The sequence below is a fragment of the Nipponia nippon genome, unplaced genomic scaffold, assembly GCF_047370975.1.
Source record: "Nipponia nippon isolate SJK-2023a ecotype South Korea unplaced genomic scaffold, ASM4737097v1 scaffold_11, whole genome shotgun sequence".
Lineage (NCBI taxonomy): Eukaryota > Metazoa > Chordata > Aves > Pelecaniformes > Threskiornithidae > Nipponia > Nipponia nippon.
In genome coordinates, this window is record NW_028262302.1 from 3,524,514 (window position 1) to 3,541,823 (window position 17,310).

The 17,310-nt window shown below is 39.2% G+C and overlaps 1 protein-coding gene across 3 annotated transcripts in view; it reads left to right on the forward strand.

The window, feature by feature from the left end:
• PRORP (protein only RNase P catalytic subunit) overlaps positions 1 to 17,310 on the forward strand; it is a 52,740-nt gene that overhangs the window by 16,968 nt on the left and 18,462 nt on the right. For 2 of the 3 annotated variants that reach the window (XM_087747180.1, XM_087747181.1), the window contains exon 5: positions 6,659 to 6,766. The exons of the other annotated variant lie outside the window; for it this stretch is intronic. In XM_087747180.1, the coding sequence (XP_087603306.1) occupies positions 6,659 to 6,766 (108 nt within the window). The remainder of the gene's footprint in view (positions 1 to 6,658; positions 6,767 to 17,310) is intronic. 3 annotated transcript variants of the gene reach the window in all.

The window sequence follows — 17,310 nt, forward strand, 5'->3', positions numbered from 1 at the left end:
TTTTCCACAGGGATATTACGGACTGTCTGTAATTAAGTGCTAGACTGCCTCACTTACTTGGGATGCTGTCTTTTCTATGAAGTTCATGATGCATTGCTTTTGTGTTATTCCATTGTCTTTCTATAATGCCCGTTACATTGTATTTAAGCATTCAAGTCAATCTTTTCCTGGTTTAGCACTCTGTTAGGTGGTTTGCCCTAAGATGAAAAGGTTCCAAAATAGTGTTTTTAATTTTGAAAGCACCGTGAATTCAAAATATTTCTGCCTTTGCAAGGTTTTTTTGTTTGTTTGTTTGTTTTAAAAGAAAGCTTGGTCTGGTCCATTTCTATACTCTTGTACTTATGATGGCAGCCTTGCAAAGATGAGGGCATTTTTCCACTGAGGAGAGCAGTACAAACTGCTTGTTCCTCCCTCCCCGTTAAGTGTGCTCAGGAAGGATGTTTCAGAAGCATGCTGCCTGGATTGCTGCGGTCCAGGTTTTGCACTGGCCTTGTGACTGACCCTCTGCTGTCTGATGTAGGCGGGCAGGAGCAAGTCCCGTGAGAATACTGCCTGCCAGTGACCGAGGACGACGAACAGGCAACACAGAGCACATCTCAGCCAGGCTGTCAGCGTGCCTGCGAGTACCTTCCTGTTTGTGACCATCTCTGAAGGCTACAGCCACAGGAGTTTGTGACTCCTGGATTAGCTGTTAACTCTCGAAGCGTGTAACAGAGGGCAAACAAATTGTATGCAGTCCAGAGTACATAGTGATACCATACACAATACTGAGAAAAGCCTTCCTGCTTATAAGGGTTGAAGGGGATTTCCAAGCTTTGAAACTGTGGGGGAAATATTCAAACCCTTCAGGCATAGCAACAAACAGATTTAAGAGTGCTCCAACAAGGCGCCTTAAAAAAAATTGGCTGGATTTCAATTTGACAGCTGAATTTTATTTCTCACACTCTGATGCTCATTCCTGTGTTTTTCTTCTGATACCAAGAAACCTTGCTGAAAACAAAGCAACCCCCATCACTTTGTATTTTATGAAACTGTTAAAAAGTGAATGTTTTCACTTCTCTAAAAGCTGCTCTTATGGTGCTGAAAAACACCCTGTTTGATAACAAGGATAGTTACATAATAGTTAAGTGCAGTATAATATTCTGTTAATTAGAATTTGCTCTTTCCTTGTACTTGAGTATATTGCCATTTAATACAGAGAGGGGAAGCACTACTTTTTCTGTTGTACAAAGCTTAAACTATTGTTAATGCTTCTGGAAACAATACATGTTGAATACTGTAGTGTTGCACTTTGTAATTTGACTGTAGTGTCTCTCCGCCATTTCTGATGAGTGAGCATAAACTTTATTGTTCAGAAGAAGTGACAAGCAAGCAGCCTTTTCTACAATAATTTTAATAGGTTTTGGTAGGGTTTTTTTCTTTCTTTTTTTTTTTTTCTTTTTTATTTCAATTCCATGTGTTGGCATGAACGTAATAGCCTTTCTTGTATTTAAAAGTCCTCTATGGATTTGCTCATGTATCTCCTTTGTATGTTTTATTACTTTGGTTTTTGGCATTTAGATCAAGTAGACATTTTGGATTGTTGAAGAATTTGAGCAATACCATGATTTTTATTTCTGGTTGCCAACGTATTTCCTATTTAGGCTTGAGAAAAAATGCTCAAGTGATCTAACCTTCCTGTGACCTGAAACTTGTCATACCCTTAGATCTGTTATAGACATTACAATGATTTCAAAATGCTCATTTTAATTACTCTCGTTTCTCTTATCAAAGGACATGCTTGTTCAGCTATGTTTTCTTTGTTTTGTCTTCAATTGTAATGTTTATTTCTATGTTATTGTATTTAACATAGTAAATCTGTAAATACTGATAATGAATTCCTCCCCTCATTTTTGTTGTGCTTTTGAGGCTTGTAGTCTGTGTGCGCAGTGGTATTGGAAGAAAAACATACATTTCTGTTTATAAATGTATTTACAGAAGTTGAAATAGTATTAATACTCTTACAGAAAAGTCCTATTTTCAGATTTTTTACTACTGCTATTTCAAATATTATTGGCTGTGTAAGCCAGACTTTTGAAGCCTGAGGTCACACTTTTTTTTAAAAAAAAATTTTTTTAAACGAATGGTTTAAAATAGCAAAACCAATCTTTTTTCTTTCTTTCTTTTTCAAACAATATTTCCTATACTTCTGTGCTTTAAAACCGACCTGTATCTCTTGTTTTGCTATAGTACCCCAGGTTGAGAGATAAATCTCAAAACGCTGTAGTTTCACAATCCAGTCAGTTAGCATAGCTAGGGCTACCTATGGGAAAAGGTGATCCCAGTAGTCTCTACCTGCTACCAGTCTCATTCTTATTCCATGTCCTGGCTGCATTTTTGTGCCAGGACAAACCTCTGTGCTCTGACCTGAGCAAGGGGACTGGTGCAGGCTGAAGACTGTTACATTGGCTCAGTTCACATTGGCTCAGTTCATCCACTTCAGTTTTTCTCCTTGTGCCAGTAAACGTGTGTGCGTAAGTAGAGGGGGGAGCAAGGCTAGGAATGAATGGCTGAGGGAAGGGAGAAGGTAGAAACACCACTTTCTGTGGCAGCACCAGTACATACCAGTATAAAATGATGATGACTCATGTGCTATTTCACCCAGTTGGTGTGGAATACCAAAAAAATGCGAGACTGATTTGTGCTTTTGCCGAGACTTGAGCCACCCACATGCTAGTGGTTAAACACAAAGTTATTTTAAATGTCTAATTCTTCAGGGCAAGATAAATTCCATCATGGGTTTGTTATGGCTGGCTCTTACTTCCAAATCGATTTAGTCAGTGTGATGTCCATTTGCAAACGTAAGTTTTCTTAGTAGAAGGTGCGATGAATCATTTCTAATGATTGCATAGTTGGCATTCCCCTATTTTCCCAGCTAGGCAATGAATGAAATCAGGTGGGTTTTTTAAAATTCCCATTTTCTTTTGTACATGGTGTTAAACAGGATATCACTGAAGCCTCCCGTGAGCACCCCACTGCATTGCGTGTATTGCTGCTGCAGGGAGGCGTGTTCACGTGGTGCACGGGCTGCTGGGGGAAGTCTTGCAATGAGGTAACAGCCTTGCTGTATTGCAACACCTTTCTGTGGCTCCCAAGCATTAAGGGGGTTGTGTCAATAAGCAATGCTGGATGTGTTTTTTAAGTTTTTTCCCTTCAGTTGCCACTCTGTTGAAGCAAGTTTGAGTAGCATTTTCAAGGCTGGGAGAATGGACTTTTTCTCAGAAACTTTGTGAGATTAACCCGGTCAGAACAAGTTAGAAATCAGTGTAAGGTTTGCTGTGTTTGTTTCAGTGCTGTTACAGAGAGAGAGAGAGAGAGATGTTTCACTACTTGTTGGTGTGTTGAAGGGATTCATCAGCAGTGCCCCTTGTCGTGTTCAGCAGGAAGTTTCCATGTAAATATTCCTGTAGCATACGCAGGGCTGTACGTAGATCACGCATTGTAGCCTCCGTTTGGAAGGGGAAGCCTTTGTGAATAGCTCACTTTTTTTTTGCCTAAACCAACCTTCACCTTGTCGTTGTACTGCATTGATGATTATTGTGGCTGGCTTCTCTTGATCAGCTGTACCCTAGCTGCAGCTGTGCTCCACTTCATTTACTGTTTATAAAGAAGATCTTCAATTTCTTCTTACAGTTGGCTAGTGAGGGAAATATCTTTAGAGAATTGTGGGTGAATCATCTCTTTATTACTGTGGCTGTAAGTAGGATCTGCATAAAATCCAGACAAATCCCGATCTTTGAAAGATCAGCATCCTTTGAATTGTATACCTTCTCTCTTATAGTGTAAGTCTATGTATGTTTGAATAACCTTTTGTATTGCACCTGGACGATGTAGCCTGCTACTTATTCCCGAGCTTTGCCCTTTTCCTTCCCTGTGTCCAGAGAGGATGGGAAATACGGTGACTCAAAGACTGTCTCTTGGGGGAGCAGACCTGGATCTTCTCTGTGGGTTGTTTTTTTTTGTTGTTTTTTTTTTTTTCTGGAGAGGGAAAGGAGCACTCGTGTGTGTTGCTGGGGAAATACGAATGGTGAGGAGAAAATGAACAAATCCTTGGGGATTTTCAGTCTGTCTAAGGCTTTTCACTGGAGTCTTCTGTATTTGGTGACATAAATTAAACTTGGCCATTTGTCTTCTGCACTTATTCTGCTGTTAACTCCTCATCTCCCTGTGTGGATAAGAGTCTCCTGTGGCAGCAAACCTTCTCTCCCTACTGTATTGCCCAGTTTACTGGTAGTGAGGCAAAACAATTGAGCAGATTTGGGAGTCTGGCAGGCGCATGCTGTCGAGCATCTGTTGAGAATGGAGTAGGAGACGTGGCCAGGAGGAGATGGCTGGAAAGGTGGGGTGGCCAAGGGAATGACACTGAAAAGGCTTCAGCTTCTCCCCAGATCCAAAAGTAAATGCCAGAGAGCCAGGAGCTGGCTTCTGAGAGGTGCTGAGCCCATCCTGGTGCCTCTCAGCAGGACCCTCCTGGCAGCTCCTGCTCCATCTGCCCTGCTGGGAGAGGAGAGGGAGCCAAGCAGGGAGTGGGCAGAGGGGAGCACTGACCCACTGAACTCCTCTGCTGCTCCCCCAACGTGTGCTGTGCTGTTCCCTTGACAAAGCACTCTACTCTGCCCGTCAGGGAAAACCCATCCCTTCAAGAACTGCTGTAGAACTATTGTCACTTGAAATAAAATACCACTTTAAAAAATCTCCACGAAGTGTTTGTTTTGTATTGAACTTAGCCCTTGAAGAAAAGATTACATGTACATTATACTTTATAAAAATGGCTGCTTGGCTGTAACCATGTTACTTCAAATAATGTTGGCATTTGTTGGCATTAGGAAAATAACGCTCTATTGGATTGCTTACCATGCATTTTCATCTGCTTCTGCTTTCTTTTGTCTTTTCCATTTTCACTCATCTTTGTCTCCAAACTCTCCTATTTTACCTTCATTTGGTTTGTGTGTGTTTTCCTTCTTTTTATCCTTCCCACATTTCAGACAGCCATCCAGTACTACAGTGCTGACTCATCTTACTTTGAACCATGGGGAAGTCCACTGGATGGCATAAGCCCAGAAGCCAGGAATCCTTGTTGTTTGGTTTTGCGTTTATTTCTCCTCCCGCTCCCTGCCACCGGCTTTGCTAGGGGCTTCCTTTCTGTGTCTTGGTGTCCCTGTCAGATGGCAATGAAAATATTTATTCATCTATATAAAACACATTGAGATTGGGGCTGGGGGGCAGGGGGAAATGCTTCACAAGTGCCGACAATTTCTTTTTTGTCTGAGATGATAATTTTCTTGCCCAGCTTTTTGTACTTTCTCAACAATAATATTTATTTAAGCCATGGAGAAATGAAAGATCACATAAAAGGCAATTGATTCTGGTGGTGCTAGACTGAGCCCTGTGTTGTCTGTGTTCTCATCGGTGTGCTTTTGACCAGTACACCTCTGTTCACTTGGAAATCATACCTGAAATTTTAACCTCTGAGTGAGGCATCCTTATCTCACTTGGTTGGTTTGTACTCTTAATACAAGTAACCCTTTTCCTACTATAATTTGTCATAAGCATTCTGACGAAATTTGAAGGTGGTGATCATTTGTTACTGTCTGACATCAATGTATTTTCTGGACAAATAAATTCTTTCCTTCATTCCTTTCTCCAAGGAAGAATTGTATGTGCTGTACAGGTTTTTGTTTGGGTGCTGAGGGGATGTTTTTTCTTTAGATATATATTGCTATATGACTACATGAGAGAAGGCAAGATTAGAAAAGTGCTTCTTGAATTTTGAGCAGAAGACATGAAATTTGTAATTGTTTTGCGTTCCTATGAAAGTTCATTTATAACCTTGGGCTGTGAAACCTCTGTTACCTGATAAATAAATCTTACCTGTTACTAGAAAGGTCATTTATGAGACCGGGATACTGCTCACCAGTATGGATTAGGGTTCCTGTGCCTATTAAAAACAGTCAGAAGCAGGGAGTAGAAACTTAATGCAAAAGCACTAAATCTTTCCTCAAAAATCAAGGGAGAAATTCCTGAAGATTTTATTATTACTTTGTATTCTGTTCTCCTCCTATGGGGTCCCAAGCCTAAAGCAATTGTGGCTTTCCCTCTGTTGGAAAAACTGGATGGGTGCTGTTGGTTTGCTCAATCACTGCATTTGTGACCTAGTAAGAAAGTTTATTGTTTTGCTAGCTTTAAAGCTGTGTATTTCTCACAAATGGAGTGCTGTGTTTCTAAACGAATGTATATTTAAATATAGGTGTGTTATTCAAAGACCGGCATTCAGAGATTTCAAAATTCTTACAGAGAAACTAAATAAAATGCTTATTTTACATTTGGAAATGTTAAGAGTTAGTAAAGTTTTGGGTTTTGGTTGTAATGTAATTTAAAATTATATTGGAAGTATCCACTGTAGCACTTCTGGCTTTTAAAGATTTTTTTTTTTTTTTTTTTTTTGGTGGTTGCTTTAGCAAATATGCAAGTAAAGATGTGAAATGTAGCCAACGCAGGAAAAGTGAGAGATTTAGGCTTTGTTTCTTTTTTTTTTTTTTTAATAAAAACTGAATTAAATCTGTTTCTGTTAAACTCAACATATTCTTTCCCCATTTGTTTGTTTATTTATTTATTTCAGGAATTTGAAGCCTTTCAAACGTTTGTGGAAAATCGATTTCCGTATGATATTGTTATTGATGGACTCAATGTTTCCCACATAAAACCCAGAAAGATGCAGTGTGAAAATGTAAGTCCTGGTTAAATATTCATTAAGACTTTTTTGTATGCTTAGGCTGACTGTAAAACAATTAGTGTCTCATTATTACTTGTCCTCTTGAGAAACTGATCAAACAGTTTTGTCGCACATGTTACAATGAAGTTTGAAGCGTTATTTAGACTTCACAAACTAAAAATGATCAGTGGGAAGATGGTTCTTCTCACATATTTGACTGTATTAGCTGTAAACAATCATACCTAAATTTCCCCGTGTATGCAATGCTCATAGTTACAGCTAAGTTGATAATAACATTATTAGGACATATGTTGTGCGAGTGTATATGTTTTCATAATAATAGGGATTTGGGGGAACAGAGTGAATCTACCATATAGAAAATCTGGTCTAAGGTAGTTATGCTGGTAAGAGTTCTTCTTAAAATAACCTCTTACTTAGTTCAAACCACATCCTGTACAAGCTTAAACTTTATTTCACTTCCTATTGCCTTAAGCATTTGAGTCCTGTTCTTACAAGGGCAGCTCAAACTGGCTTCAGTTCTTTCCACTTGGTGATTTTTAGAAGAATAATCCTGCTTTTTTACCGATACCTATTTTTGAGAATTCTTGGCACTGCACTTTAGCATTTCACTAAGAAATGGCTTAAGAGTTTTTATTTTTTTGTCAATCAAATATTTACTTTAAATTTGGAATAACGAAGTAGCTGCTTACATGTATTCCAAAGCCAGAATTTAAATTTTCACGCTCTTGAAATTAAAGCTAAGTTATAAATGAGCTTGATAATAAAGGAAGTAATTTATTTCTAGTAATTACAAGAAGTATGTTTTTGTTCTGAGAACTACTATAAAACTATTCTTAAGAAGCAGGATATGCTTTCATATATGTAGATAAAAGCAGCTGAGCTAGGGAGGTTAGCTAAACTTGCTGAAAGATGTTTGTTTGAGAGCTGCAGTGAAGTTTCTTGAGATACTGGCTCACAAAGAGGGTACTTTCCTTACTATGAAAACAGAAAAAGAAGTTTACAAGTTGTTTGCATGGGATCAGTGAGGAAGTGTTGATTATCTGAGAAGAATGCCAGGCAGCATGTAGTGGCACAGTGTTTTAAGACTTAGAAAGACAGATCTATGCTCCCAAAGAAGGGGAAGAGAAACGAACCTCCTTCCTCAGTGCATGCCTGTCCTGGTGTGGGAACACTGAACAGGATCCTGAATGTTCTATAAAAGCTGGAAGCAATGGAGAGAAGAGCCAGCCTGGTTTTGCAGAATAATTACTGCTGATTTCTGATCAGAAATCGTACTACAAGGTATTAGCATGCTGAGCAGCATAAACTGCCTTTGAGTGCCTCCTTAGCTTCTGCTGTATTGGGATCCATGATGCCAGGGAGCTCCAGAAGGACCGTATGGAGGCATCAACTTTCCATTTAGGTTGTTCCATGTAGATACAGATCAGATCTCTCTTGAATCCCAGGTGTTTACAGATTAGGAGGATTTTTAGGACGATCTGCCTTTCCTTCCTGAGCAACAGAACAGTAACTTGGGCTCACCCCATCTTACCTCCAGAAGAAGATTCTCTTAGCTAAAATTTACTTGTTCTATGAGTTATGTTGCTGTTAATTATTATTGCATTTTCTCATGCATAAAAAATGTTAATCACTGGAGCCTCTGCCAGCTAGTCTTTTGCTGCTTCTGTTATCTGGATCCTGTTTTTGAGAGTGTGGAGTCATTACATGAGATAGGATGGACATGCCCATTACTCCTGCCTTGTACCTGTAGATATTGACTTGCTGGATAGTACCTTTTGGGGCATGAGAAGTGTATATTTGCACTCTAAGCAACAAAATAGCCCCTTCCCTGCCCAAAAGAAATAATCTTCCAGGCATATGAACTACTAAAGACTTTTTCCTGTATTGAGCCTCTCTATTCATTGAGATAGTTTTAAATTATTTTTTATGATAGATGTCTTTATGCATGAATACAGTATTAACTATTGAGTTTACAGGTTTTTCCAACTGGAAACATTATTTAAATGCAAGATCATGCTGGATGCTGGCGAATCCTGTTTTATTTCTTCATGACTCTGAACTCCTGTGTTGTAACATGTCAGGAAAGGACTGTGTCTTTGTTCTTATTTTGGATACATCTGACAAGAATCATGTATTCTTGTTTTCTTACTCTTTTTTTTCAAGATTGCTAAAAACAGAAAAAAAAAAAACCAAACCACCACACCCGCAAAGCGGAGAAATCCTTTCTTCTGTCTCCAAGCTTTTCTTCCAGATGAGTGAAGGGAAGGCCGCAGGAATCTCTGCATGTGTTGCTTTCCTGGTTACTGGTGCTGCTGCCAAGTAGTCCCCATCTGTGAATGCTGACCTCTCTGAACACTGTAGTCTGTCCTTTGAGGGCTGACTCCGCCACAAAACATCCTCTTTTGGACGCTGCTATCCTCGTGCCAGAGGCAGCTGAGTGGAACGTGTGGAGTGGCAGGTCTGGGGCATTCACAGCCTGCCTTATTAAACTCTGCAGTGTACATAGGGAAACGTAGTGCAGAACTGAGAGGATGGAGAGGAGAAATAAATGCAAGAGAAGCTGGTGGCAGAGCACAAAGGATGGAAAAAAGCTAAGAGTGAAGGCTGCTGAGGTCAAGCTGGCTGGCTAGGACAGCGTGACTGGCCCATCTTGAAGAAGTGGGGCATGCTGTGACTTGTTAGTGACCTCTTCTGTTCGACTTGAGAAATAATAATAAAGGAGCAGTATTTCCAAGGACCTGTGTTGAAACCTGCCCAACCCGTGTTTTACTTGTCAAAAACCTAAATTATTTTATTATTATTATTACTATTACTCCGGGTGGGAGTCAGTCTGTGCTCTTTTCAAGGGTTCATTACTGCAGCTGTTGGACCCAGTCAGGATATTGTTTGATAAACTTTTCTGTTCCAGTGTATAATATAGTATGCAGCGATGGTTGACAGAGAAAATGAGATTGTTGCTTTCCATTTATAGCACACTGTAAGCATTACTATGTGCAAATTGTTAGGTTTTTTGGACCATGTCCCTTATGTGATTTAAAGAGAATAGCAAAATAAAGGGCATTGTTAAACACAGGAGAAGGCCTAAGATTTATGTGACAATAATGTGCTAACTTAAATGCATTCTATTCTGTATTTAAATTTAACAAAAAATATTCTCCCACTTTGTGATTTAGCTTTAAGAACTGCAGCTGTTTTGCTGAAAGCCAACTCTAGCTAACTCTTAGTCATATGATTAAAATAAGAAAACATTGATAAAGTATTCCTTTCTTTTTTCAAACATCCTAACATTTGTAATTCCATTTAGGCATTCCTTAGGCATCTTGGGAAGGGGCTGGGTTGTGTGAACAAGGCACGAGTACCTTGAGGGATGAGAAGAGAAGGAAAAAAAACAGAAGTTGAAGGAATAAATTTTACCCATTTAATCCCCAAAGCGTTCTGACATTCTGGAAAACTAGATCTGTGACTTCCAGGAGCCCCAGGCAACTTCAGTCCTCTCAGCCAGCGCTTACTTAGCAGATCATCATGAATATTATTGACTTGGCAGATTTACAGGAAAATTCTGTGGCAATTTCTCTAGTATATGACACTGGTTTGTAATTACACTCCCCTTTTTTTCCAGGTTGGTTTTATACTAGGTCTGTTTCCTGGTACAAATCACCAGGTGGCTGCATCAATTACTGACAAACAGAGGAGGTTGCACGAGGGTGGGAACAAAGATTTTTGAGGGCTAGGGAATGGTGATATCATCTGTTTTGAAGGCACTGCACACATAGTGACTGTAAAACTGCAACACTGGACATTAGCCAGCACCTCTTTTCAACCCTTTGCTTCCTTACTGCAGCATTTTAAATTAGACATTAAAGTTGACCCCTAATTGAAAGATATTATAGAATGGAAATTATTTTTGCTATGTAATCCAGACAATAGAAACAAACTCCCATAAAGTCTAAAATCATTCAGTCTTGTCTTTTTCCATTTTTTTGTGCATTCTGCTGCTGTTTAAGACTGTACCTGGTGCATATTTGCCTTGTTGAGCCAGTCACTGTTTGTACTGCAACCATGGTAGTTTATGAGCTGAGATATCCTTGCAGTTTAACTAAGCAAAGTTGATTCAGGCTGTATCATGACGTTGAGTTAATCCTTTCCTCCAGATGTATCTAATTACATAAATCCTTAGCCAGCACAATGACATTTGGTACTCTCTGTCCTCTGCTGCCATAACTCTCTGTAGTGCCCCCACCTTTCACCTTGTAAAGGTCAAGAGTGGGAATTTCCACATGCTAATTGTCCAGTTCTCTTATTCAACACAAAGTGTTACATCATTCTTAAATGTATTTTTCCTGTTTATCACAATTTTCTGTAGAAGTATTCCTTGGAAGTGAGGGAGAATCCAAGTGCAGGCAGGATATCTAGGCTCTGGAGCATCTCACTTTGCTTGCAGGAGAGGAGTGAGGGAGCTACGATGAGCTGCGCTCCAGCTACCCTGAGACTGTAATGGGCCAGGGTTGGGTGTGAGAGAGGGGCGAGGGAGCACGATCAGCAAGCGCAATTTAAAGAGTACATCGCTATTTTTCATTTACATTGAGATTGGTATATTGTAAATGAGGTATGCAGCCAGCTCCTTTTTTAGCTGTACCCATCTGGTGTTAGACGTGACTGAGTATAGATTTCAAATGTGTGTTGGATCAAAGCTAACTCACAATTCCCTTCTTCAAACAGTTTGGCAGTTGGGGTCAGCTCTGCCCTAACTTTACCCTCACTAATCTCTGCATTAAACTCAGACATCTAAAAGATTGGTAAAATAGTTCCAGATTGAGTTCCTTGAGGCTGACAATACAGAAAGGAATAGTATTTGCTCTTGGCGCATAGTTCAAAGTGGTTGCTCCCAAACTTAATCAGCATTTCTATAAATGGACTACATAAGTTCATATATTTCCCATGTAAATTACAGTAGGCCTGTACAACAGCTGACGAAGCCAGATCCTTGCTGTTCCCCTCCCATCCCATCCCAGTCTGATGGCAGCAGCTGGCATGCCACCCCTACCACACCTCCTGCTTGCAGCAGCAGTCAGCTTCTGCCAGCAAAGCCACCAGACTTGCCCTCCTGCCCCTCTCACAGGCTGCCACAAAAGGCTGTGCTTTTTCGGGGTGCTCTGTGGCAGGCGGAGGGGACAGCACATGCCTTGCAGCTATTTCTTGTCTTTTCCAGGGGAAAAGCAGCAGACTTCTTGAGTGGATGCTGCTCTCTGAATTGGAGAAGGGTTCTTTGACTAAACGAATTGTGTGGTCTCAAGGAGCATAGTAATCGTGTGAACAGATTATTGTATTTTGATTTTCCATATGTTAAATATTTTTAAAATAATATTTATCAAGGGGATTCAAAGTTTAAAACTAATATTACAGTTTTAGTTTTTCTACTGGTTCTGTAGTAGTTATTCCTGGACTCCCTGCCTATGGAAAAGAGTGGGTAGAGAGAGGTTGCAGCCTCGAAGGGAAAGCTGGCAGTGAGAAGAAAGTTTCATGAGGATAGGGGAGAAAACCAGGTTGTAGGATACTAGTCTACAGGAAAATGGTGAATGATGTTGTTAAATTTTTGAAAAACGCCCAACTATGGCCACTGAATTGAAGAACCTTGATGAATTACGCTTTGTAAATTCAGCTCAGAACCATCATTTTGGTATGCACTTTGTTCACATTTTCAAGGCTCATTTTTTAAATATAAAGACAAATATCAAGACAAAAATAATAACTCTTCAAATGAAGTTAAAGTTAAAAAAGAGGGAAAAAAACCAGAAACGGGGCACCTATGACCCATCATTCTCTTGGGTTAGTAACCCAAATCAGTTTTGAAGCATAATTTTGTTTCTTTGAAATCTCTTCCCTTGTGCCTATAAATCCTCTATCATGAAAAAAGGGGGGAAAAAAGTACTGGAGCTTATAGTGTTTGAGGAAAATAGTAAGTAAAACTTTCTCTCCCAAGTCCCGCTTACTAAAAATTATCTTGAGGCCATGAAACGCAAAAAGAAATTAATTCCCGTGCATACATATATAGTTGACAAATACATGTACGAATATGCTCAGGTTTTCATGTGGTAATTTTTCCCAGTCTTCAAGTCTGTCTTAATTGTGCCACACGCATATGAGAGGATCAACTGTACAATTAGTGAGACAGTGATACTTGATACAAAATATGAGCTCTGCTGTATGAACTGTCCTGCAAAACAAGCAGTTATTAATAAATTTGACCCAAAAAAAGTCATGCATGGGAAAGAATTTTTTTCTTGTTTGACTCATTTGGCAGCATCTGTGATTTGTTCAAGTACTTTACTGTCTCTAAATGAAGCAAGAATTAAGTAGATCCATGAGTCATTCTCTGTTCAGAATCAATACATCCAACAGAGGTCTTATTTGTCATACTGTGACAGTTCATCAATTCTTCCTCCCACCAACTCTTGTCTTACCACTCAACAAAGCAGTCAGACATGTTTGTTCATTTGCTCCCAGCCTTTTCCATCTCTTTTTTTTCCCTGTCTTCTAATGCTAGTCCAAGTTTGCATTTCCACGATAATGAAACATTTGCCCTATTGCTCAAGATTGGAGAGATTTCTGTCTTTGCAACATGTTTCATTCTTTAGACCTGTACTTTAAGTTCCTTTAAGTACTGCACAAATTGTAAAGATGAAGATTTTTGGTGTTTTCACTGAAAATCACCTTCAGCCTCTGTGTAACGTGATCTTAGAAGAGAAAGGAGCTCAAGCACTAAGGGGTACCCTTGAAACTTCACCTATTCAGTGTTAGAGGTGTGTGACTGGAACATTCAGCATTGCATTCTTCTCTCATCAGTTAATTTCTGGGGTTCCTTGAATATCTCAGCAGGTGGACTGAGTCAAGTTCTTCTCCAAAGCCACATATAAGAGACTGATACTGATATGCTGAAATCTTCCCCCTCCCCTCCTATATTGGGGCCATCCTAAAATAGAATAGATCAAGACAAAAATTTTGGTCACCAGATCCAGAAGAGCAAGGCTGTTAAGCTACTCAGGAGAGGTGAAGGAGACTAAGTTCATTTGCCTAGGGGAAACCTAGGGGAAAGGACTGGCCTGCAAGTCTGTCTTCTCTCCTTGCAGTTCTTCTGAAACCTGACAGTTTCCATTTGTGGCTAAAAGAGAAATAAAAGGGCATTTAATATATTCAGCTTTGTATACCAGTACACAGTAAGTGAAGGTGCATTGGACCTGAGTGTGGCAGAGGCTCTAGAAGTACTCCTGCAAGTGGTTGGCATGTTCGCTTCCATCGAGGAGACACACGTGTTGACCACATACCTTGAGCCACCAAGTTTGGCTCTTCCCATAGGGGTATGCTCCAGCATCTGTAGCTGCTTCTACAGCACTGGGAGGGGAGAGCAGGAGGTAGATAGGACTTCTTAAGAAAGGAAATACAAAGTCAGACTGGCTACCTGTGAATACAGGGAAACTTTCTCAAAACTTTTAACTTCCCAACACTGGGAAATGGGGGGGAGGCTGGCAGGATTCCCTGATGAAATGCCTAGGTTTCTAATCTGATTTTGCGTTTCCTGGTGAGAAGAATAGAGCAGCAGAAACTGAGCAGGTTAAAAAATCTGACTGTCGGGCATTTTGACAGCTTCTCCCTGTTGTTTTCTCCCAAAGTCAGATACTTCCTGGTTGCCTCCCCTTACTATTTGCAACCTCTGTTGCTGGCTATAAAACGGAATAAAAAACGTGATTAAATTAATAATCTCTATCGGTTTCTGTCTGTATTTATAATTTCTGTCTTTGTATTTGGCGATAGCAGCAAATCAAAAGTTAAGGGAAGTACAGGAGCGCCCAAGCACTCCTGTTTTATGAGGGGAATTGCATCATATCTTTCGTAATAAGAATTCTTCTAATCGCTAGGAATATAAGCTTGAAATTCAGCAGAGCGGAATGAACATGCCTTGATGATTCATGTCCCAGTGAACTTGGTAACTGTAGCAACAGGTTGTTTGTTGTATGTTGTAGAGAAGTCCTGCTAAAATCTGTGTGATGAAGTCAAATGAAGGTATCTTCTGGACTGGATGAGTTTCAATCTTGCTGTTTTCACTTGTTCCTTAGAAACCACAAGATGAGTTTTCTTTGGGCAGCCCAACTGATTCACCTGTTCATGGAATTGTTATCAGTGGCAGTAAGAGGTGTGCTGGGCCTCCACATCAGAAACCTGGTCTTTAGGGAACTGAACTGCTTCTAAAAAAAGTGATTCCTGTATGGAAAGTCTCCATAATAGCGAGAGACTATAGTGCTATTAAGATATGGGAAGCAGGCCAGAAAATGTGAAGGTTGGGTTACTATAGGCCAATTCTGTGTAAGAATAAGTACTCAACTTGAGCCTGAGAAATGCTGGGGTTTAGTGTCATCTTAAAGGTAATGTAGATAAAATCCTCAGGACAACGATTGCATTCATTCATGTACATCTGGATTTATTTATATATTTTGAAAAGCAATCAATTTTTGGTTCACACTTAGCTTTTACATCTGATATGCTATTTTTAGTAAAAGTGGGAAAGAAAACATATTTGGAAGCTATGTTATCTGAAGGAGAAATGGTACAATGAAGCAAAAGCCTAAACTTCATTTGGATTTATTTATGAAGTTACGAAAGGCTAAATTTTTTGAACAGTAGGTTATTCCCAGGGATTTTAGTATATTGACGTGCTGATCAATGATCCAACAATCCATTAAGCTGCATTTGCTGTTTATTCTCTAGTTTCATTCTACTTGTAGAGCAAGAGTGGAAGAGACACTTATATATAGGTAATTAAATATATTTGAATTGAGGTTATAAAATTACTATCACCTGCAGTGAAGTTTAAAAGCAAAGTTAAAGTAATTTTATTTTTTTTAATCTTAGACTCATAGAAAGTCAAGTAAAATTGTCCACAGGTTTTAATCTAAATCTCTTCATAAACTGATTGTTTCATGTTGTCTGGAACATGGAAATAGGAACTCCTGTTTGAATCTAGGAGACCCGTTTCACCAGAAATAAAATTCTGTGCTGAGAACACGATCATGCTGGCAGTATGCTTGCTTGAAACCAATTCACAAGAATTCCTATTTCAAACTGAACTTCTGAAGAATTGTAAGAACTCTTAATTCGTATCCAAAATACCGTTGCCCAATACAGGTTATCTTTTGCATCAAGCACTTATTATGAAAACCTCACCTTTTTCCAGTATTGATTTTGTACATCACATGCAGAGGTGACAGGCAAGAGGCTATCCCTATTCATTCTTTTACTTACTTTATTTAAGGGTATGTTTGTGCAGTTCCTCCGAACAAGGAAGGGGGAAGGAGGCTGGGCAAAAAAAAAAAAAGTCAGAATAAAATAGTCCCCAGACTAATTCAGACTTACGCCTTTATCTGTGGTGTGAATCTAAATTACATCAAATTAGATTAATATGTTTACGTGTGCTAATATAAAGAAGAGATCTCATTCAAATACCTGTCACTTCTCCGTAGGCTGCTACCAGGACCATGCCATAAGTGAAGTCAATTTCTAGAAAATTTTTTATCCTCTTTGCTATTAAAAAGATAAAAGCATTTGTATTGTTTCAAACCAAAGTATCTAACCTGTCTAATCAAGACAGTGGTCAGAAGTGGATTAGGAGTGCAAGAACAAGACAAGTTTGGAGGGATGATTCCAGTTGTTCTAGTCTCCCAGATTTTGTTACTGATTTAGGAGCTTCTGGATGAAGAAGTTGCATCCTGACTAGCAAGTTTAATTGCTATTGATGGAGTTTTCTTTGATTAATTTATTTAATTACCTTCCCAACTTATTTTTGCCTTTGGTTTTCAAACCATCCTGTGGCAATGAGTCCCACAATTATATAGGATATGATAACGGATGTGCTTTTGCTTGTTTTAAACCTGCTGTCTGTTAATTTTGTATGATGGCCTGTGCTGCTTGTGCTGAGAAATGGTGCGTAGTCATTTACACTTCCCAGCTAACTTGCCATTTTACAGACCTTCTCAAATAACTAGCATATATTCTTTTTATACATTACCTCAAATAAAAAATTGCGTACAATTGTGCAAGATAGGTATCATGCAGATTTTTGTTTCTTTTTCATTTTCAACTATGTTGCTTTCTTGATAGGGTCTTTGTTCTACCTGGGTGTTTATGATGACAATCAGGGCTACTAACGGGCTAAAGAGTAAGCCCCTCAAATTGGACTCGGGAGACCAGCATTTTATTGTGTAATGGTTGATATCCTGTTTGACTGTGAGCAACTCAGTTTGAAGTATCCTGGTCTTGCAGGTTACCTGTAGTTAATATAACAAGCCAAAGTTTCCTGTGGATTTTTCACTATTTTTAAAAATACATTATTATTTGTCATCAAATGAAAATTCCTAATAAGCCTTTTTTTCCTTATTTAAGTGTAAGAGATGGGATGAATATAAGATTTTAAATAAAATTGAAATTTAATTGCACCTCAGAAAGGTCTGAGAGTTTGTGTGTGCCACTGCAGCAATCCATTGCAGTCT